At 46.6% G+C, this 23,610-nt stretch overlaps 2 protein-coding genes across 14 annotated transcripts in view; one reads left to right on the top strand and one right to left on the bottom strand.

The window, feature by feature from the left end:
* MEGF11 (multiple EGF like domains 11) overlaps nt 1-4,111 on the top strand; it is a 255,759-nt gene extending 251,648 nt beyond the window's left edge. For 9 of the 13 annotated variants that reach the window (XM_048317360.1, XM_048317359.1, XM_048317368.1 and 6 more), the window contains 2 exons: nt 1,286-1,492; nt 1,738-4,111. In XM_048317360.1, the coding sequence (XP_048173317.1) occupies nt 1,286-1,492; nt 1,738-1,898 (368 nt within the window). In that variant the 3' untranslated portion in view covers nt 1,899-4,111. Of the gene's footprint in view, nt 1-252; nt 436-1,285; nt 1,493-1,737 lie in introns of those variants that run through there. The other 4 variants (XM_048317369.1, XM_048317365.1, XM_048317370.1 and 1 more) reach the window with 3 other exon arrangements.
* A 1,960-nt stretch (nt 4,112-6,071) lies between these two features.
* On the bottom strand, nt 6,072-23,430 carry RAB11A (RAB11A, member RAS oncogene family). Its single transcript, XM_048317373.1, has 5 exons — nt 23,297-23,430; nt 15,380-15,575; nt 14,472-14,665; nt 13,447-13,527; nt 6,072-7,750 (listed from the first exon to the last, which is right to left on the bottom strand). The coding sequence occupies exons 1-5, from the start codon at nt 23,334-23,336 to the stop codon at nt 7,611-7,613; spliced, it is 651 nt and encodes a 216-aa protein (XP_048173330.1). The 5' UTR covers nt 23,337-23,430; the 3' UTR covers nt 6,072-7,610.
* Nucleotides 23,431-23,610: the final 180 nt, after the last annotated feature.

Raw genomic sequence — 23,610 nt, 5'->3', positions numbered from 1 at the left:
GCACGACCTGGCACCTCCCTCAGGGCTGAACCAGGACCAAGGGCACCAGGCCAGGGGTGATGGATACAGACACACATACAGACACAACCCCAGAGCTGAAGGAGGGACAATCACACACAGTGGAGAAAACCTGGCACGTGAGGGAGCAGGATGGGGCTGGCAGGCTCAGAGCTGAGGTTTGGAGCGGAGAAGCGATATCGTGTTGTCTGTCTATTTCTTAACCTGAATTTCTCTTTTTGTCTCCCATACTAGACAGCGGGGGCAGCTGGGATTGCAGCTATTTTGCAAGTCCCCCTATTTCACCGGGAGTATTTCATATATACCAGGATCTGCCTTTGTACTGTAACCCAGCACAAGAAAATGCCTCATCTTTCATTGCATCGCTCTAATTCTAAATTACTGGCACTGCCCAGCAGGATGCACACAGCAGCAATGGCACGTTCTTGAATGTCAATGTTAAGACCTATTTATTCTCTATTGTTTTTTATTTTTGAAGCAAGACTGGCACTGTACCTTGCAGCAGGCTGGCCTATCCCAACCAGGATCACTGACCAGGCAGGCCAGTGGTCACAGCTCTCATGCCAACCTTGTTGTCCCCATGTAGTGCCTCTGTCACCTCCTCTCCAGTCCAGGGAAGAGGAGCAGGAGATGTCTACAGCAAAGGGGGGAAAAAAAGCAGAGCAAAAGTGAGGCTCAGATGGAGGCTTGTCCCCCTCTGTGGAAACCCAAGCATTCCCTGTTTGTAGGATGCTGGATAACCCCAAAACCAGCAGGGACTGCACATGCAGAGGCTGCACTGGTGCAGTTCTGAGCCTGTGGCAATGTTGTGCACTCCAACACAGGGCACTAGATGTGACCAAGGCCCCAGGACTCACCCTGCAGCTGGCTGAGCACCCCAGGTCCCAGCAGAAGATCTGACTGCCCGTGGCCACGCCTGGGTCTGCAGGGCAGGTGGAGTGGGATGAATATGGCTCTGTAGGAATTAGGGGGAGGGAGGGAAAGGATTGCCACCTCAATTTAAGTATCACAATAAACGACAACTAGAACCTTTCACAGGAAAACCTTCAGTACTGAGCAGGTTTTCATTTCTTTCCTGCTAGTGAGTGGTGGATGCAATGGTCTGGAACACCCAGAGTACAAGCGCCGGGTGTCTGTGCTGGAGGCTTCAAGGATCTTCCTTATCCCCTGCCCCCTTGTCCCCCTCAGCCTTCCTGCAGAGGCTCAGTTGTAATTAACCTAATTGTGCTAACGACCCTAACAATCCCACTCCACTCTTGTTTTGCAGATTATATGAAAGAATCTGTGTGCAGCTCCAGCACTTGTTCCCTGAACAGCAGTGAAAACCCATACGCCACCATTAAAGACCCCCCCATTTTAACCTGCAAACACTCCGAGAGCAGCTACGTGGAAATGAAATCGCCTGGTCACAGGGAGTCCCCGTATTCCGAAATGCCAACTTCATCAACAGCCAATAAAAATATCTACGAAGTTGGTAAGCAGTGGGTGGCACAGCGGGGTTGGTGGAAATGCTGGTTTTCCCCTGTCCTGGCACAAGGAGCCTGGACTTGGCATGGAGCAGGGAGGCACTGGCAGGGGGGAAGGCCTGAGCATTGGTGTGTTGGTTTGGGGAGCTAAGAGCCACAATGGTAGATGTCCTGAGCTGGAAGAGACCCACAAGGATCAGGAGTTTTGGGACCACTGCTGGTCACCACAACCCAGTTTTCCTTGCTCCCCCAGAGCCCACTGTCAGCATAGTCCAAGACGCCCGCAGTCGAAGTGCCAGTTACCTCCAGAATCCATACGACCTGCCTAGGAACAGTCACATTCCTGGTCACTACGACCTGCTCCCCGTCCGGCACAGCCCGACACATGGGCCTTCTTGGGACAAGCAGTCTTAGAGGGATGGACTTCACTGGGCACTATGCTCCCAACACAGACTGTGAGGAAGCAGAGGAGAAGCCGTTCCTTCCTTTCCTATGCTGCTGAGGGACTGCGGACTGGCAAGGACCTAACACGACATCAGCTTGGGCCAACTGCTGCTGCATGATGTTATTTATAGACATTTTTATATGGGTACCTGGAACTAACGAGAGCCTCCTCCACGTGGGACTGGAGTACATCACCCCAGGAAGGTGTCTTCATGCTCCGTGGCGTGTGTTCTAACCCTGGCTTTGCTGTAAAATAAAACCACAAAAACATGCTAAGTAGAAGGGACTTCAAGATGTACATTTCTACCAACTGAATCAAGAAACCTTTTACTGTTAGGAACAAGGTGACTAGGAATACACTGGAATTTATTTTCATCTTTGTCATGGGAATGGACATTTTTCTGAACGCGAGCAGGGAAATTTGTCATTTCACTGTCTGGAAAGCTCATTTACTGCCATCCCCAAGTGCAACCTGTGCAGATCACGCTTGGTAATCAGCACTGAGATTGTCATCTCTATATTCAGCACCAGAGAATTTGAGTTGAGGATTATTAACACAGACACTTTCTGTGCAGTTCTTAAAATCTTTCCAAACGTCCCGATCTCTGCTAATGAATGGAGTTTCCACAATGAGTCTAACACCCATCTTACCACACTTCTAACTTTGATTGGCACAGGTAGGCTTTGATTTTCCGTACGCAGCTTCTCTTTTGGTAGCTAAATCCAGCAGATCTATCAGGCAGTTTAAACTGCTGCCCCTTCAATTCCTGCCCGGGACACTGCAGGTTTGCACAGACCAGCCCTGGTTTCATTTCCTTTCCCAAAGCTGAGCCACATCGGCTTCTCTCTCCCATCTTTCCAAACCATCTCCTCATGATTCACTGTCAGCATGCCACTGATGACACCGCTGAATCTGATGTGCATTACCATGTAGTGCAACTTTATCCATTGATGATTCTACCTGAAATGTCATTAAATGGAGCTGAAACTGGGTTTTCTTTTTCAGCAGCTGTTTGTGAAGTAATTATTAAGGGTCTGACCCATGGTAAAATTTTGGACTGAGCCACCATGATACTTGTTTTTTTAATTTATAACCTCTATTGACCTAGAAAAGTAGAGTACTTGCCGTTAGTTCCTTGTAGATTTTGAGCATGAAGTAGTATTGACTCTAAGTATGTAATTTTATTAGGCAAACGTGGAAATAGCAAGTTGATTGCCTTTTAAATATAAAAAATATTCTGTTGCGCATTCACCAGTGTGATGGAAGCAGAAGAGGACAACACCAGCCCCGTGGGTTTGCTCACAGCACAATCCCAGGTGTGACCTGCTGGGCTCTGGGACTGGCAAGAGGACCCCTCCAGCTCAGGGGCAGTGGCTGGATCCCGGCTCCAGGAATACTCCTGGATCACTCAGAGTACTATGGTGGGGCCCAGCCGTGTCCCCACATAGGGGCTCAGCCTCACACCTGGGATCAAAGCCCCCGGCCCTGGGCATCCTGCCCCAGGAGCTTTGTCCCTTGGAGCCAGGACTCTCCAGGTGGTCAGGCTGGCTCTGAACCCCCAACCTGAGCCTGGAAAGCCCCAGGCTCCCAGAGCAGCCACTGACCGAGCCACAAGATCCTGCCCACGAGGTTTCCCAAATGCTGCATGCGTGCATGGGGGCCGTGCCCAATCAGCAATAGCAATTTTGTTTTCCAGGAAAGCCTCATTTGAGATGTAAGGAAAGAATTATTTTGTAGGCCTAGTAGGAATATATTTTAAGTACATGAATGGAAAGACTTACCTCAAAAATATCAAGAGAAAGGCAGTTGGATAAGGAATACTCTCATTAAGACCCACCTCGGCACCCAGCACAAGCAGCCTCAGCTGCTGGCCTGACCCATGTTTGTGTGTTGCTGTAGTTTGCAATGAGACTCCAGAGAGCAGAGATGTGCTCAGCTGTTTGGCTTTTTTTCAAAGCAGGATTTTGAAACCAAATGCAACGATGTGCATAGAGCTTCACAGGAAAAAAAAACAAACAATAAAACCAACAAAAAAAAAAAGTACCTTCTTGTATATCAGCATTAGCTTAGGAAACAGGCACCAAAATGGCAATACTTTTTTAAGGCAAGACAGATTTGTAATATATTTGTTCACTGTGCAAAGGTATCCTACCTTGTACAAAATAAACTGAATTTCTCTCAATGTGTAGTTCTCCAACGTACTCATTTGCAGAGCAAAACTTCCTGCCCTGCACAGATCCAAGCTCTCCAGGCAATGTGGCTGCTCCCCTCAGCCAAAACCCCCCCAGGCACCAGGCTGGGATAGAACTGGCAGGATTGCTCAGAAAACCCAGTGCTGTCATTCCAAGTTGGAGTAAACCAAAGGTAAGTGGCTCTGCACACCCTTCTCCCAGTTCCTCGGCAGTTTGACCTCAGTGCTACTCCTGGGAACGCACAATCCCAGCTGGAAGAGCCCCTGCACACCCACTGTGTACTGACAGTGCCCTGGGCCACTCGCAGGTTCCCAGGCCTTCGGGTGGACGCCAGAGGACCCATGGTCACCCAGCAGTGATGGGACAGGACACAAGGCAGCCCAGCAGCTCCCAGGGAGCCCAGTCAATAAATCACAAGCACAGATTTGCAGCAGAAACACCTTCAGAATTAATGCATCCCAGGCAATGCAGCCCCTGCTACGTGCTGAAGCTTTTCAATATTTGTGCTTCATATTTCTAAAAATCTTGTTAACTAAAGCCCAGCATGTAATCTTCTTATTTGACAAGCCACACTCAATAACCTATTTAAGGCTGGAAATTCATCAGGTCTGAACTGATAGAATAAGTAATTCCAGCTTAATAAAAATGTCTTTAAATTAGAACAATTCCATGTCTTTTCTACTTAAGTCAGAAGCTCAACTCTCATCAAAGACAGGAACCACTGATGCTCGCTGAATAATTGTTAAAAGTTGAGGCTTTCAAATATGTAAATGACAGCAAAAGCTTTTAGCAAGCAAAGTCCATTTTGAAGCATTATATGGAATATCCAGAATCTCAGAAAGCTCCTTCCAGGACCCAAAGCAGTGTCTGTTACCATCAGTTGTCTCCCATTAGCAGGGAGGAGACACTTCAGTACACAAGTAGTGCCAATTATGGAACAGAATGATTAATCAGCAGCTGAACAGGACAATCCCCCATTGGAAAGCATTCAGATGGAATAATGACTTGCATTGTCTCTCCCAAAACACCTTGGGAAGCACCTTCCTGTCCCAGGAGTGTCACCCAGCCCAGGCCAGGAGCTGCTGCCAGGGCCCTGCAGTCCTTAGGAAAACACAGCACAGACCCCAGAACAGGAGGCAAAGGATTTCCCACGTAAGAAGTTCTCTCTCTGTACGGACCCCACTGGATTTTGCTTTAGAAGTCCTCAGCCTCCCACAGCAGTTTGTGCTCCCACCATCTGCACTGAAATTCCATCTGCTGCAGGAGGAAGAGTTTTGCCTAAAACCACACAAAATCCAGACTGATGTGAAGTCAAGTCACCTGCTTATAGAAATGAGAAAAGGAAGCAGAGTGAAACTCATCCTGCATTTCCAGCTGACAAATTTAGAACTTGGCTGCCACAGGAAATTGATTAATTCCAAAATCTGCTCCAGTCTAGGCAGAAAATGTACTGCAAGAACAGCTCCTGCAGTAAGCAAGGGCCTGGGCTCACACCCCACCCTCAGACCCATCCCCAGGGCCACCAGTGCTGCCCCGTTGGTGCTCATGGGCACCTCTTCATCAGGACACAGCAGAGGGATCCAAAGCTTGCATCATTTGCTGCAGAAGGCAGGAGTTTGTCACCCACTGGATTTTCTTCCTGGTGGCAACATGGGGAAAAAAACCAGGTTTGTAAAAGTTATTCAGACGTTTGAGTGGAATGAACCCCCAGAATTTTCTAAGCTTCAAAGCTTCCTGAAGCTGCCAAAGTGCCCTGGCTATAAACTGCAGCAGCCCCAGGAAGCTCAGAGCTGCTCTCAGGGAAGGCAACTGTGCTACACAACCTTTTCAGTTCCTTTTGCAGGGGCACTTCCACTTCAGTGCCTTCTCATTGCCTGTTGCAAGAAGCTCATAGGTAAAAACCTTCCGGTCAAATCCCAGTTCTCCCAAAAAGTGCACCCAACACCACAGTGAGTCGTCCCCTGTAATTCTTTATTAGAATCGTGGATTAATATATTTTAAATCAATCTAAAAAAATAATGAATCAAAGTACAGTACATGCATAAAATACAAAGTAATTTACAAACAGATCAAAATAGCATCTTCAGAACTAATACCAGGAGGAGAAACGGAGTAAAAAACAAGAAGTGACCGACTACAGCAATGCCTTCCGTGTGCCTCACACATCATGAGCACCGCGAGACAGAAAAGTTGGGAACAGAACGCAGCTGAAAGTGCCAACCACATCTGGATGTTCCAAGTGGGTCATATCAGAGTTTGAGAAACATCCTCTACAATCAATTGCTTCCCTGTAATTGCATAAATAACTGCAAGCATTTGCACAACAGAGAGTTCCTTTGAATCCTGTGGGAATGCAGTGGCTGTGGCCCCCAATGCCAGTGTCAGGTGTGTTTAGGAACAGCACAGAGCGAGTGACGTGCAGTGACAGAAGGCACAGTTCATGTATCCCTGAACAAGCAGATTGGACTGATTGGTATGGAGCAACAGACCACAGGAGGAACATCCAGTAAGAAAACTACTCCAGAGGGTTTTGTTGAAGAACAAACAGCAAATCACTGGAATAATTTAAAAATACTGGATCAACCAGAACTGAAAACTAAGGCCAGATAGTGGAAGTTATTTATTCATCAACTCAAGCACTTGAATATATTAATATATGTGGCATGCATGAATAGATGTGATATGTAATATCTGACAACACCCTTCAAGTCTGTGTCCCATGAAAGAAAAAAAAGGCATCCTCAAATCCTGATACCACCAGCACTGTGGAGGCCAAGCCTCACGCAGCACAAAGATGCTGCAAGTTCCAGAGCTGGAGTGACCCTTCCTCAGGGACGCAGCTCCTACGTTCACTTCCTTCACAAGGGGCACCTCCATGGAGTCCCAGCAGCTCTGCCTCACATCAACCTCCTCTGCAGCAGGTGCCAAACCACAGCACCTCACTCACAGGTAGCCAGAACCTGCTGCTTGTTTGCAAAAAATTCTCTTTTCTCCCCCGTAATATCCTATAAAACTTCACTTGACTATCTGAAGATGTAGCCAAAAACATTTAACTTACAATAAAATTGCACTTCTGAGCTTCGCCGAGCTTTAGATGCAGAATGCAACACCTTAAGACAAGGAAAGATTATCCTGCCCAGAGAGATTTTCCTCTGACAATAATTGCTTTGTGAGGAACAGGATAACGTCTTCAAGTGCTCTCCAAAGGTGTCAGTGCTCTGACTAGCGGGCATCATGTTGGGAAGGGATCAGTTGAGTTCCAAACAATTTACTGAGCCCAAACCGACAGGTCGGTGTTGGGAAAATACTGCAGCCACATCCAAGTAAGAGATTGATAAACACTGAAAACAAAGTGTTTAAGACATGGAGAAATTCATGGAGAAGGAATAAGTAGTAACTAAACACAAGAATGTAACCACGAGAATTACAAATATATTTAAATCTTGGACCTGGGGAATATACACAGCCTTTTAGGAAAGAATGGACAATTTATATATTCTGACAGCACTGCATCTTTGGTTTGTTTTCAGTGGTTGGAGGGACGTGGATGGGAACCACGTTGTTGCTTGGGGACATGTCATTCTCACGTCTGTCAGACATCTGCTTCTGGGAAACAATCCGATAGATCTCTGGAAGAGGAGAAAGAGCTGATCAATATGTGCACACCAGCAAAATGCCATCAAAGAGTTATACCTAGGGGAAACCAGGCATAGCTTTGGAATTACATAAGTAATGCAATGAAGCTTCCACACTAAGTTCAATTGTGGTGGTTTCTAGATACAGAAAATAAAATATATTTTTGAAACAGAAATTACTTTTTTAACAACTGTTTTACTTCCCTTGAGATAAGAGTCAGTAAATGGACAGAATTCATGAATCTCTATGCTATGAATGAGAAACTATGTGCCCCATCCATTCCTTTTGAAGGTTAAGGACAGTTGTCACATGTTTGCTGATGTATCCACAAACAACACCAGGATTAAAAGGAACCATTCCAGATTTCTCTCCCTGATAGGACTGCAAGGACAATTTCTTCTTGCTGAGCACACCCATCATGTCTATCATCCAAGCAGTGTTAAATCTTCAGAAAAGATTGATTTGGGCCCAAAAGGGGAGACTCCGCCCCTTCAGCAGCACAGAAATCCCTTACAAAATGTGCTGTGTGAGAAATATGGGCTCCAGATGAAGAGATTCCAAACAAAGAGGAATTAGAGAGCATGGGATAAACACCTGCACCGAGAGCCTTGCCCTGTTCCTGGGGCTTCTCATGGCTGATGGTGCTGCACGTAAACTCAGAGCAGCTACAGCAGCACTTCAGCTGCACAGAGAGAGTAGAGCATGTGTAACACTTCACCCCCAGAAAGGAAATACAGGACGCCAAAAATAGAACATGAGGAACTCACTTGCAAATCTGAATTTGAAAAACATTAAAAAAATAAAAGCTTACTAAAGCTCAGTTTTACAAAAAGCCCCTGCTCGGACTCAGACAGGACAAACTGTACATTAAAATGGGTTTTTCATACGCAGTAAGGTACAGATCAAGTCATTGAGGCAACCAAACAAGAGCTGAACAGGTAAAAGGATTTTCTGATTTCACCCTTTCTTGAGCTTGCTCTTCTTTCCAACCACCTTATACATAAACAACCTCACAAGTTACATGAAAACCATGAAACCAGACCTTTAAAGCCACCTGCAGCCCGGTGTGGGAATGTGCAGACTTGGCCCCGTGGCAGTGCTCAGCAGAGCCTGTGTGTGGGGTGGGAGGAGCAGAGAGGAGAGACCTGCTCTGCACCTTCAGGACAAGCTTCGTGCTCAGGGCTGACAGCCAGTTCACTTCCAGTGCAGAGCAATGCCTGTTCCCATCAACACGAAAAGGCTCTGCCCACCTTTGTTACTGGGAATTCTCTGGTAACACCTTCAGCAGCAGCAATTCCCAGTTTCCCAGAGAATTTCCTGAACAAGTTCATACAAGTCCCTGACATATCACATACTTCCTCCACCCCATCAGCCAGGACTCACACAGGGTGCCCTCTGTGTAACAGCCTCATCTGACAGCAAAGATCCTCGGCAAACAGCTCCAAAGCCTTAAAAATAATCTTAACAGCACCAATTCCCTTACTGATAATGAATCTACCCCTTCTGACTCTGGGAACATCTTCCCATGATTCCCATTTCCACGGCCTCCCCAGCAGTCCTGCAAGTGAATCCACTATCAGCAGTCCCAAGTTTGCTGCTCCCTGCTGCTTCTCCCCCCTTTGCAGAGTAAAGCTCAGTGCAGCCACAGCCTAAATGCTAAAATCTACCCTTCCCTGATGAGCTGCACACTCAGCACACAGGGCTGTGCTGCTGTGGCAGGGGAGGGGGAACAGCCTAAACCTGCTCTCACTGGGGCAAAATGCCCAGCAGCCAAGCCTGCACTGGAAGTGCTGTGCCCAGAGAACGCTGGGCTAATGAAGATGTACCCTTTTTAACGAAGACACAGCACTTTGGGCTCTGCTCAGGAGCTGAATGAGACCTTATTAAGGGCACATTCAGCAGAATGCATCACTACATAATGGGGAACTGTGCGAGACAGGCCTTGCACTGTGAGAGCTGGGAAAAAGTGACACTGCTGCCCTGGAGGAGCTGGGCCAGGCCTTGGCTGCTCAGCCTGCACTGGGGTTCCATTCATTTTCAGGTGTACAGAGACAAAAGAGGAAATCCCTCGATTTTTTCATGTTAATTCTCTGATGTTGTTTCCTTGGTGATGGGATTCCTTAGAGATGAAACCACAGCAGAATGTGGTGTGGGAACAGAGACAGCACAGAGCCAGGCAGGGAATGGAGGCAGACTCCAGTTTACTTTAGGATGCTTCATCCTGCTGTGAATGCTCAGGGTGGCTGGGATCATAATACCAGTCTCTCTTATTTGCCAGATGATACAAAGCAGCTTTGTGTGCACAACAATCAGCCCCGGCAGTCTAGACATCTTGGAACAGAAGGATTTGGATAGGGACCATTACTCTAAGTCACAGATGGGAAAGGTCCTCAAAACCTCATCTGGAATCCACAGCAGGACAGGAAGCCCACCACATGTATGATACACCCCCTCTAAAAGTCCTCTATAATATGGGAGAAGAAAGAAGAGCTTTTATCCCTTATTCCACCTGTAGCAACAGATCACAGGCTGTGCTAACTACACTGGATTCACATTTCCCACGGCCAAAGCCATCTATTCAAAGTGCTTACTCTGAGAGCCCAGGTGTGGATAAGCTTAACAGGGACCCAGCCACACCTCCAAGGGAAGCACCTTCACAAACTTCCAACACTGTCCCAACCAGATCAGCTTCAGAAGGGCTGGAAAGAAAGGGGGGCTGCTACAGACCTTGGTCCTGACACCCTGTTCAGGAGAGATCCCAGCAGCTAGGGGAAAGGCTCTGGAGCAGCCTGGGGTGTCTGGTCCAGTTCCCAGCACTGCAAATACCAGAAGGGCTGGTGCAGCAGCTCATCCTGCCCCTTCTGTCAGCCAGCTCTGCTCGCAGCCGCTGGCAACACCTGCTGGTTTCCCCAGCTTCCTGCTCCCAAGGACAGCCAGCATTCCATCCACAGGCACTGAGCTTGGAAGCAGCCTTGCCAAACACACACCAGCCAGGATTCTGCAGGGTGACTCCAAAAACCACATTCCTCAGATGACTGCTCTCCTCCTTCCTCCAAAGCAAGTCATCAAGAGAAAAAGCCAGCTGTGAAGTGAGCTCCAGAACAGCCCTCCTTAGCATGCCAGTCACAGCCCAGATGGAGCCAACCTGCTGCTCAGGCACTGTTTACCACACCTTTATCTCCCCCAAACAGGAGCTCCTGTCTGGAGAGAGCACATGCCCACTAAGCACAAGTGTTTCTTCCAGCACAGTTGAACTGACCCCTTCTGAACAAGGATCACAAGGATCCTGTCCAAGAGCTCTTTACCCTAAACACTGTCGCAGCAACATGCAGGCAACACTGACATCCATGGAAAAGCAACAGCCTTGAGAATCTGTCAGAGCCCACCAAGAGCAAGTTTTAATGGGCTGTTCACCCATTACAGACAGCTCTGCTTACAGACATATTAAACCAGAAAAAAAATCAAACCTCCATGGATTAGAATCCAAACTCACTTCTGGAATAAAAGGTACTGTGGGAAGCTTGTGAGGAGAGATAAAGAAAGCCCAGTCTATGTCCAAGAGGTGAAGCGCTTCCCATGGCAACAGAGTGTCACACAGCTCTGAAGGAAGCCAAGTGCACACAGGAAACATCCCACCTCTCCAGTGTCACTTAGAGAACACAGTGGGCCAGCAGGAGATGAGGACTGGGAGGTCACCAGTCTATACTGGCTATGACAGCCTGACAGCCACCTTGGGAGGGAATAAACACTGCCTGATATATTTGATGTTGTTTTATTAGTGCTGGTGTATGAAAGTGAATTAACTAACCTGCATCTGAGAGCCCTGAGCCCTCTGCAAACAGAGAGTGAGAGCAGCAAGGCTGCTTGTTCTACATGACACAAAGCACATCTGGCCAAATCTGACCTCAAAGTCAAGGTGTTCCTGAGAGAAGGGCTACCAAGGACATGGGCATAAAGGAAGAAGTCTCAGGTTTTAGCAGTTACAGGTGAGCAGTGTCTTTCTCCTGAAAAATCCATGCCCAAACTCCTGTGCATTTTTACAGGACTGCCTTCAGGTATGTGAAGAAAACAGGAAATGCAGCAAGCATCCCAACACCTATGCCTTCAGCCACTCCTTAGTCATCCACCCTCTGATGGCACAGGCAGTTTGTCATGTAGGGAATAAATGTGTAAGCTAACAGAACTTCTTTCTTTTTGAAAGAAATTTGTGCAGTATTGGAATTACAACCAAATGAATACATGCAAGTTAAAAGGAAACCACATGGTTTAATTAAAAAAGAAAAAAAGGTTTTTATTCACCTAGCACAAACACGCTTTTAGCTGGTATCGCACAGGAGCACTACTGCTTAGGAACCCACTGTAAAAACACAGTCAGAACTGTCAGAGGCCTCTTACAACTAAAGATGAAACAAGAAACAGATGGACACAGGCAGCTAATATCCCAGCAGCCTAACACCTCTCTCCACCGCCAGGCTGTCCATAAAGCATTTCAAACAACTGAAGAAATGCTACAGGATTTATACTTTTACTACAGTAAATAACCTCCTAGTTCTATCCTCACCTACATGTTCCACTATGGCTACCAGGACCTTTTTGGTGTGTTTTTAAAAGAATGTCTAAATTAGGTGGCAAAGAGGAAAACAAAATTCAGAACCAACTAGGTGTCAAGGTCACAGCAACAAGATCTGATTTACAGACAGTTTAGTAGTGGGGTCACTGCTTATACCAAGCACATCACGTAGCCTGGCACATGCTACAGCTGGGAAGGAGGGACTTTAAATTTGCAACTGCAAAACACGTTGGAGGCAGTTGGAGAAAACAAGAGACTGCCTGGCACACCTAGAACAGAGACACAGCAAACGGAGGAGTGTCTCAGATATCTGTTTTGAAAACTCAGACTAGAGCACTTGCCAAAGCTGGGAATGATGAAAGCTCCAAAACCAGAGGCCACAGTGTCCCATTGTGCCCTGACTACAGCTAACAGGGCACACAGAAATACAAAAGCCTCGTGACAGTGAGTGATTTCCACACCGATCTGTGAACTCCTACTCCACCTTTATAAGCCAGGGTTAAGTTAAGGTTCCCCAAATTGTTGTAGTTGAGTGTCTCAGCCTTAACAAGTTTTGCCTACCTAAACAAGGCTTTAAACAAACAGGAGGTACTTTATCCACAGAACATAAAAAATGCAGCACTGACTGCTGTCACAGGCCAAAAGTCCAGGCTACTAAATGCAATAGCAACTCCTGCAGCTCAGGAGTCACTGTGTCTCAAAGGAAGGATCTCTGCTCTTTCATCCCTTTTTCCTTGGCAACTGCTACGGTCACCATTAAAGATGGAAACAAACTGGACTGACTTCTCCTCTGATAAACAATGGCTGCTGTCACTTGATGCCAGCATGAGACAATTCCCTCGCCTGGGCACTCCCTGTAATGGAAGGCGGAAACTGAAACACAAACCAGGCTGACTACAGTCCTGGGGCAGATCAAAGTGAACAAGGATTCATTCCCCAGTTCAAGGCTGGCCTTTCAACTGTAACACTTTGACACTGGACTCCAAATCTTATTGCTAATGAAGAATGATTAAATAGCAACATTTTAAACACTTTATAGGCAAAGAGATGCCTATTTGCATCATATCTGAGCAGCCTTCTGCCCTTCCCCCTTGAAGCACAAAGCCCTGGATGACTCACCTGTCAGAATAGTCTGGAAAGCTGCTTCCACATTTGTAGAGTCTAAAGCAGATGTCTCAATAAATGACAAACCATTCTTCTCTGTGTGGACAGAAATACTATAATTAGAGAGGTACAGTACATATCTGTTTCCCATCTGGAAAAGCTTCTGTACCAGATAATATTTGTAGCATTCCTGATGCGACACCCAGGTATCAAGAGAAAGGAAAACAAAGTTGTGGGGTTTTCCCCCTTACTTGATCTGAAAGCGACACCACCCAACACCAACATTAGAATTTACACCCACTCCCAAGCACAGGGATCAGCCCAGTGCTGTGTTACTTTACTGCACAGGTTCGTGCATCACTGAAAGGGATAATCTGTTGCAGTTTCAAGAACTGCATGAGAAAGTTTCCTAGATTTTCTTTAACCTCATCAAGTTTCTCCACCTCCCACCTGCTAATACATCACAGAAGCTTATTTAATGGGGATGGAGCAGCAGGGGGAATGACACTCCTCCAGCTGCAGGCAGGGATCCTCACTGGCCATAAACTCTGCCAGTGGAGCTACAGCAAACTTTAATGCGAGGAACCCAGCTCCACTCCTGGATTAAAGAAACTGGGCCTAAAACAAGGCTTACAGAAACTAGAACTACTGTTCACAGATCTTAATTACATAACAAAACTCAGAAAGCCAGTTTAATGAAAGTGTTCAGCCACAGGCACCTGGGTAGGGCTGCAGATTAGTTGGGATACAGAAGGCAAAGCTACCACCACACAAGAAACTCAAACCTAAATCCAGAGGCAGTTTCTGCAACACAAACAGTGCCCAGGCAAGAGAATAAATCTGGCTTAAAATGTTCAGGTGCCTCTGGCTGGTTCTTGGAACGACATGTATGTTCTACAAGGTCTCCTTTCTGACTGAATGTGACATGTGACACTGAGGGGACATGAGCAGCAGCAGGTTTCTTCCTCCTACCCACACCCCCTCCAAGCAAGGTAGGCAAATCCCCGACAGCAGCAGGAAATTGCTCTGAGTTGCCCAACCTGCGAAAGCTCTGGCCTCGTCCGTGGGGACAGCTCTGAGGTGGCGCAGGTCGCTCTTGTTGCCCACGAGCATGATGACGATGTTGCTGTCGGCATGGTCCCGGAGCTCCTTCAGCCACCGCTCCACGTTCTCGTATGTGAGGTGCTTGGCAATGTCGTACACCAGCAGTGCCCCCACGGCTCCACGGTAGTACCTGGGGACAAGGGGACAGCCAGCCAGACACAGTGAGGATACAGGAGACTGTGCAATAGTCACCTTCCACCTCTGATCCACTCTTGAAAATTCTCCCCCACCCATCACTGTGGGTGCGGCAGGGGCACAGCCCAGAGTGATAAGGAGACTGTAGAGTGACTCACTGGGTCATAAAAATGTCAGCGTGATCTACTCCCTTTACAAAAGGCCCCAGCTGGTCTCCTTTCGAGTGAGAGCCACAGTAATGCATTCAAAAGGAAACAGGCTGTGTTCTCCCACCCCACAACTCCCTCCAGCTCCAGCTTTTGCTATGCTGGTTTTTAACAATTAAACAAGCACACAAGTGCGCAGTCTTTCCTGGCTGCTACAGGAAGGCTTCTGCTCTTAGGTTACTGCTGATAAAATGACCAGGAACACTGATATTCCTTTGTCATTCGCTTCCATGGAAATGAGTCTCTCAAAGTTCTTGCATTCTAAACTTGAAATGCCCCCAGTTACATGTCACGAGAGCACTGCAAAGTAAATAGGTCTGTGCAGGAACACATCAGATTGAGTTTCTGGGCTGAATAATATTTAACCTTCCCACCACCACATTATTGTGGGTATTACCTGACAAAACACAAACACCCCTGTTTGCAGTTGGTAAGGAATTGAAGGGGCCAAAACTGCCCTCCTCAGCCCAAGCTACTCCTCAGCCCAAGCTGGCTCCACTTACGCTGAGGTTATGGCTCGGTATCGCTCCTGCCCCGCTGTATCCCAGATTTGAGCTTTTATTGTCTTCCCATCGACCTGGATGCTCCTTGTTGCAAACTCCACACCAATGGTGCTCTTGCTTTCCAAGTTAAACTCATTGCGAGTGAATCGAGACAGAAGGTTGCTCTTCCCTACTCCAGAGTCTCCAATAAGTACAACTACAAGACAAAAATCATATCAGAATCAGACTCCAGAGGTAAATGACACACTGAAAATCACACACAAGAAATATTTCTTTGAAAGAATGAAGCATGAAGGAAAAAATGGCAACACCACCATCCTTGTCATGCATTTGCTGTCCAAGTCTCAATATTTCTGGAAAACCAGAGCTGCCACATTCACCAGTATTTTGAACAGATGTTAAGACTTGACTTTTATTGGTTATATTCCAATCTCCTTTGCCCAGTGTGGAAGAATATACATGGCTGTCACTGCAAACATTGGTGACCAGTTACATTTCCTTAAACAATACTAGAACTATAAACAAAAATAAAACCCTACAACCACATAACTGAAATCTGCTTTGCGGAAGAAGTGCAAAACACAGGGCAAGTAGCACACTCTGCTTTCACTTTACACTCCTCATGCCTTTGCAGAAGAGAGGTTCCCCACTGGGGCAGAAAAATTTGTGAATGAAAAGAGAACCAAACCAAAGAACCCCCAAGACCACCATCACCCCACCAGCCAGTTTGAAACATTTGCTGAGCCACAGCTCTCTGCCCTTCCACAGTCCCCCACTGCTGCTGTGGCTCCTGGACACATCAGGCCAGAGCTTGAAACTGCTCAAAAATGCTGCCAGGGGATCGCTGTGCCTCAGAATTGGATCCACCATTCCCTAGCTCAGCTTGACTCATACGAGCACCAGTGGCAAGCAAACTAATTGGAAGGATTCAGCTATTCTTGACGACAGAGTGATAGAAGGTTCAAAGTCCAGTTCCTGCAGGAAAAACAGCATCACGAGGATTCCCTGCAATATCCTGTAACGCTGAGTTGAAAAGTGCAAGTTTAAGTGTTACTTAAAAACTCAGTACCAAGAGGCAGAAATGTGTTCACAACCTGACTCACATGAACAGGAGCCTCTTGGGGTCATCCTATGGCCTTAGTGATGATAAGGCTCCAAACCAGTAATGAAGGAAAGGGAAGAAAAATATGATACAATCTTTGAGAAGAAAGGCCAATAATGAAGTTCAGCGGTGAATCAACACCAGTCCAAGCAAAAAAGTGCACGCTCAGGTGACAAAAAACATTGTGTCTTTGTTTTTTTAGAGAAAAACAATTACTTGCTAAACACACATCACTAACAATTAAGACACCAAAACACAGCATTAAAGATTCTGTGTGGTACAACAAAGCAATGAGAGCACCAAACACAGTCAGTGACACAAACCCCCCGTGGAGCTCAGTCTAGCAGCAGAAACATTCCCATCTGCTGCTGCAGCCCTCTGCAGCTTCTGTTTAAATAATGCAGAGCAATTCTGGCAGATGGGACTTTGCTCTGACTGGAAGGGCAGAGCAGCACCTTTTAAACTCCCTCCATAAATGAAAATTGCAGAAAACGTTGGCTTCAAACACAGCCTTGTGCAGAATACTTCATCAAAATAAACATCTTCCCAGCTGCCCGTGCCAGCTGACTCAGCACGCAGCTGGCCAAGCACACAAGTTGCAGAAAGCACCCTCTGTTAACCTCTTCTGTGTAGGAAGATCACAAGTGCAGGTAGGTGGCAAGGCCCCATGCTGACTGCAAACAGGAGTCTGCTTTACTACGTGCTAGGTCACTGCTGAACAGCTCTTCTGGCACAGAGATGCTACATCATGGTAAACCCAGTGCAGGGGACAGGGCACCAATTGCATCACCACCCCTGGCAAATGGCCACAGCTTTCCTCTGCTACTGGCAAGTCTCTTCTTCAACACTGTTTTGGCAGGTTTAGCCCATGGGTTTAGATGACATCATGTTTGTATTCACTGGGACACACAACAAGTTCCTAGGAGGGAAAAGCTGACAGCCCCCTTTGTATTGCTCAGTCCTGCTATCACCCAGCACTAACTCTGGCAGGGGCCAGAAGTTGCTCTAAGCAAGAAAAGCAATCCATATTCACCATTTCCTTTTCCCAACAGGATGCATCATATACGTCTTAAATATTGTCTCAAACCTACCTTTGTAGTTAGTGCAAAGCCCACCTTCAAGTCATTTAACAACAGAGGGATCCCTTTAATTCCTCTGCCAGGTTTTTTTCCTTACCTTGCCTGAATCCCACACTCCTTATGTTCTGAATGGTTTCCAGCACCAGAATAATGTGTCCCAATTATAAGGGGAAAATAATACCTTCCTCCTTGAAATCAGCTATTTCCTCTACTTAATTGGGCCACTGCAGCTCCTCTTGGACACAAGAACAGCTTGGAATGTCAGCAGGCACCTGAGACTCCTCACACCTTCAGCATTTCTGCCAGTCTGGGCAAGTATCACTCTTAAAATACAATTATGAACTGAAACAGCTTTAATAGCCACTCAGATTGTGGTTTTAATTTCAGTTTTGCTTTCCTTATCAAGCCACCATATTTTGATATTTTATACTACACAGTGCTCCCATGTATTACATTCTTAGCATAGAAATGTAGTAGGAATGACCCTGGATGGCCAAGTCCCATACTAAATATCCAAGGCAAACAGTTTCTGGGAGGGAAATGACATTATCTAGGCCATGATAAAGCTAAGTGTTCCTGCACATTGTCCCTTTCATTGGGCTTTTCTTCCAGAAATTCATTCCTAATGGTTAGAAATTGCCTTCTGATTTTCAGAAGGAATTAGTGGTCAGCTGATGGTGGTGTCCATGTGCCAGCATCCTCCATTAGCTTATTAGTGTCTTCTCCCAGCAGTGTTTACACTGGGGTATTTACAGAAAGCAACCACATCTTCTCTGGGCTTTGCTGTATTTGCTAAATACGCCAACTTGTCAAATGGTTCCGTATAAACACGTTCACTTCCCCAAACACCTTCCCTACAAGTTTTTCAATTTCTTTTCAGCACAGTGAGAACTGCATACATCATTCTAAGGGAGATCCCCCTGTGATGCAGACAAGAATTTTAGTATTTCCATCTCTACTAGGCACACCTGGAGCTGGAATTATTTCTCCTGACAGTTTCACCTTGACGGCTCCATCTGCCTGTCATCAGACCTAATTGTTCAGCTTCATGTTGGCAAACTTTTACTCTACCAGAGTCCAAGTCCCCAGGGATAAACCCTTACATCCCAAATACCAGCTCATCTGGAGGACCACAGTCCTCATCAGCACACAGCTCATTCAGTGCCATACTCCCACTTCCCCTGTCCCACCCAACTTGCATCATCCATAAATTCCATTTCTACATCAGCACTGGAAGGAGGAACGTCTGGAGGAAACATTTTAGCAAGTTCAGCCACAAGACTCAGTCCTGAAATCCATCAATAACCAGCTTTGGAGTAGGACCTCCCTCACAGGAGCAGCACCTTAGGAAGCTGCACAACCAAGGAAAATTGTACTGACACACCTGAAAGTCATGGAAATGATCTCCCAGCCCCAAGTGACTGATTCAGTGGTGGGACAGTTCAATACTTGCAACCACATGCTTTAAATTGATTCATTTGACTTTCTACAGCATTTACTACCCCAAACATTTAAGACAAGCATACAAGCATCTGGTGGAGAGAAAAAAAAAATTTAAAGAGAGAATGAAGTCCACAGTACTGTAAAAATTTCCCTCTCTAATTCCAGTTTTATTTCTGTAGAAGACCAAAATAAGAATTCAATTTCCTAAGATGCATGAGAAGCAATTTAGAGAACTATGTCAAGAAAGGGTTATTAATTTTTCACCAACATTCCAGCTCACTCACACAATTTTTGTTTCTGTAAAACCTCTTAGTTTAAATTTTCAGAAAATATTTTAATTATCTCATTAAATATGTTATTGGCAACCCAAACAGGTTGAAAATAAGAGTCCAGCAGCACTAGCTTGTGTTGTCTATGGTAAAAGTTATTGCACAAGTCACATATTACATGATTTAGGACCAGTACACCAGCACAAGAAAATCACAATGTCTAAAACTTGTTTCTGCACTGAATTCTGCTGTTAAGAGACATATCAATAAAAAGCTTGGACACGTCTTCATGACCCCCAGAAGAACCTGCTGACGAACACCTCTCCCTGCCCACTTCAGCTGGAATTTGAAGGGCATGTGAAAAAAATTACTCGATCCTATACCTTGTAGGTAGCTGGTCATAAACCCAACATGGTCATGACTTGTGTTAACCTCCCTCCTCAGCTGTGCCCTGTTTTATTCACTCATTTTCTGTCACAAAAAGAACTGGCACTCCAAAGGCCCTCTGGGGCAGGGGTTGCCTGTCCATACAATCAGTAACACCTCCCAACACCTCTGCAGTAAATGGCTGCACCAGCCAGTTTGTTGCAGCACCAAAGTGCCTCCACATCAGAGGCAATGAAAGCCAAGGGCTTCTACCAATGTCAAATCAATAGATGTCATACAACCACACATTTCTCTAAACACGCAAGTAAAAATCTGTCTTCTAAACCCCAAACGAGCAAGCTGGTTCAGTTTCAGAGCATTTCCTCAATATCAGAGGGAGAAGTTGGAGAAATGAATATGATGCAAAGAAGCAGAGAGCTGAAACTGGAGTTTTTCCTAACAAGAAGCTGAATGTCACCACAAGTCAGGTCCATGACATGAGTCTGCCCCCAGATCCAGAGTTCCAGATGGCCAAGGTGCAGACATAATCTTCCTGAGCTTTGTCCATAGAAAACATCTTCTGCAAGTGAGGGTTCCTTTGATAACTGCTCATCTACTGCAAGCACATTAAACAAAAAGAGCAAAAAGGCTCCTGTACTAAAGCCAGGCTTAATTTATTAAATAATAAAGTAATATCCTTATATCACCATTATATTTTCCTCCTATTAAAATGAGAACAAGACTTCTACAAACTGGACTTCATAGGCCTTGTGTTTCCTCAGGAGCCATTCTGGGAACCGCAGGCACTGCTCTCAGCCAGACCCCAAAACCATGGAAGAATACAAAGACTGGAATCTGGACAAGAAAAATTTAACAGAAACTGGTTTTTTCCAAGCGAGGCTTAGTCTTTCCCATATGCTGAAGTGTTGCAACATAGTCAGGGGAAGGGTATTTTGTAACAGGTCCCTGGATTTTATTGTCCAGAAGCACAGGTGGGCTCAGTTTACACCCAGCAGCAGAGTCAGCCAGATTTCAACACACATCTGCTGTCAGGGGCTGACAGGACAAAACCAGAAGTCTCACAAACAGAAACGTGGCAGTTCAACCCAGGAGCAGTAAAAGACAGCCAGACTAGAGAACATCACATGATTGTTTTAACCAGGTCAAATTCTGAACTCAGTCCTGAACTCATGTCCCTTCATAAACCCAGAAGTGTCCTGCTGGATAAAGTGTCCTGACAGACGAACACCCAGAGTCTGACTACAAACAACTGGCGTCCAAAAACCATGGTGTGTATAACAAACAGGCTAATCTCTGTCCTAGCCAGCCCCTGCATCTTCAAATAAGCAATGCCTTCAGACTTGCCATTGTAACCATCACACGGACGTGCCCCAAAACAAGATTTTTTTGCTTCTATGAATTCATGAAGGCTTTCAAACCCATTTATAATATGCATGGCAATGCACCACTCCAAAATTTGCATACCCACCTGAGGGACTTTGTCCTTTTGATTTCACCGGCTGCCCAATAAAAGAAGCATTACAGATATCCACAGAAATGATGACAAACAGGAGATACTTTCCCTATTTGCCCTTATCACTCACTGTTTAAATTTTGATCAAGTTGTACATCAATTCAGTATAAGGACTATGAATCCATTAAGTCTCTTTTCTGATTATTTTGATGCCCTTCTCCATCTTTTTAATTCTACAATCCCTTTAAAAATGGATATGTCTGTCATGCCTACATTTCCCCTCAATTCCCAAGATGCTCATGTCTCAAACTCAAACACTGACTTAACGTTTCCCCCGAGTCCCCATTTCCTTTTCCAAAAGATTTACCTACCCCTTGCCTTTTTGGCCAGTGCCTGGCAAGGAGACATTCGGTTCAGAGACCTACTTGCAATAATTTCCAGATCATTCCAGAGTGGTGACAGCTTGTTTAGAACCACCATCATCTCTGGGAAGTTACAAAAGTTTCCACAATTTGTACTACTCTGCATTTTTATGTTATTTCAGCTGCCACATTTACCCCACTTAAGTGACATTGCATCAACTTCCTGCAGTCCACTTTAGCCTGGCAAAACCCAAATCATTCATCTTCACAACAGCGTTTTCACAGCATTCCCTGCAATCCCAACAGTTTCTATAAACCAAGCTAAACAGAAAAAGCTTTAGCAAAGGCAATCTCAATTAAACCAGCTTTAGACTTCTCCCTATAAGTGGATCCCAGCTTTATTTTTTCCCAATTATAAAAGGAAGCAGGTCTAATGAAAGATAGCAGCTCTCCCAACAAACTCCATGTCACTGATAGTCCCAGGCCTTCACAGCTAAAACATTAATTACAAGCCCACTCACAGAACTGCATGAACAAGGGTAATTCAATGGTTTTGATAACCTGTACACAAGTACCTACAATAACATTGCCTAATGCCATTAAACCAGTGGTCAGCAAGGTCCTTGCCAGTGCTGCAAGCTGAGAAAAGATCCCATTCTGGAACTTCCTGATTTGATTTCCACAGCAGCACAGATGAGTGATTTATAGGTAGAAATAATGCCACTTTCCACACGCAATTGGATAAAACAGCCAACAATAAAAATAATGTAATTCCTCAAAGTTATTACAGGAGCTTAAGGATACAGGAAAAAACATCGATGTTTACCTTCGAGATGACAAGCACAGGGTCTCTAACCCTTACAACATAACAAGCAATGCTCTAAATCCTAAATTCAAATTTATAATACCACATCACAACAAACAACTACTTTTTTACACTACTTTGCTTGCTTTTTCAGTGGGGTTTATTTTAATATCACATTATGGGACAGTGAACTTTCAAAACATCAGCACTTCTGTACACATTTCACAGCGGGCTACACGAACCTTTCCAGCAGGCTGGTATTTTACGCTGCAGGGAGTGAAAATTGAGGATTTAACCACAACCTAGAACGTTTTAACTCAACTTGCTGCTGTATTGCAGACTGGACGGGCATCAGCCCTGGAAAACGAGGTATTCTTGCCCTTCCCTGTGGGAGCCAGGACAGATCAAGGCCAGGCTGGATGGGGCTTGGAGCAGCCTGGTCGAGTGGAAGGTGTCCCTGCCCATGGCAGGGGGTGGAATGCGATGATCTTTAAGGTCCCTTCCCACCCAAACCATTCCATGGTTCTATGAGGATTTTATGGTCTCTGGGTGTGGAACAGCAGGGACATTCCACTCCTCGCCAAGGGCTCTGAACACAGAAGGCAGCAAGTCGTACTACTTTATTAATTAGTGCATCATTTACCAATGCTGAGCATATCTCACCCACTCTATAGCTCTATTTAACAGCTGGAGAGGGTTGTTATCAACCTTGACGAGTCCTTATCAGCCCTGGGCATCCTTCCTGGCGATCTTTGCTCGCCACTCCGCAGACCGGCCGCCGCCTCAGCCTGTGCTCGGGGCAGCCTCGGACCAGCCCTGAGACCAAATGCCCAAATCCCCGCTGCCAAACCCTGCCCAGAGCTGACACTGTGGGGTGAGGGAGGGACACCCGAGCGGGGCCCGGCGATGCCCGGGGCGCTCCCCCCGCCCGCCGGGCCCCGCGTCAGGGAGCGGCCCCGGCCGCGCCCGCGGGTCCCGCCGCTCTCCCGCCCGCCCGCAGGGCCCTGCCCGCCTCACCTTTGAAGAGATAATCGTACTCGTCGTCGCGGGTGCCCATGGCGGGTGGCGGAGGAGCGGGACCGGGAGCGGAGCGGAGCCGAACCCTCCCTGCAGCCGCCGCAGCGCTTCCGCCCTCCACGCTCCGCCTGCCCGCCCACAGGCGCTTCCGGGGCAGCGGCGCCGCCGCACGACCGCGCCCGGGGCAGCGCTGCGGCCGCGCCCTCGCCGGGGTTAAAGCGAGAGGGGGTCCCGCCCGCCCCTCAGGGCCCCCGAGCACCGACACCCCCCGGCACCCCCTGGAGGGGGTGGCGCGCTGCGGCGGGAGTGCTATG

Source organism: Corvus hawaiiensis, chromosome 13 (genome assembly GCF_020740725.1).
Source record: "Corvus hawaiiensis isolate bCorHaw1 chromosome 13, bCorHaw1.pri.cur, whole genome shotgun sequence".
In the NCBI taxonomy this organism is placed as follows: Eukaryota; Metazoa; Chordata; class Aves; order Passeriformes; family Corvidae; genus Corvus; species Corvus hawaiiensis.
Note: the sequence above shows the minus strand (reverse complement) of the source record. Positions and strands in the feature narration are given on the sequence as shown.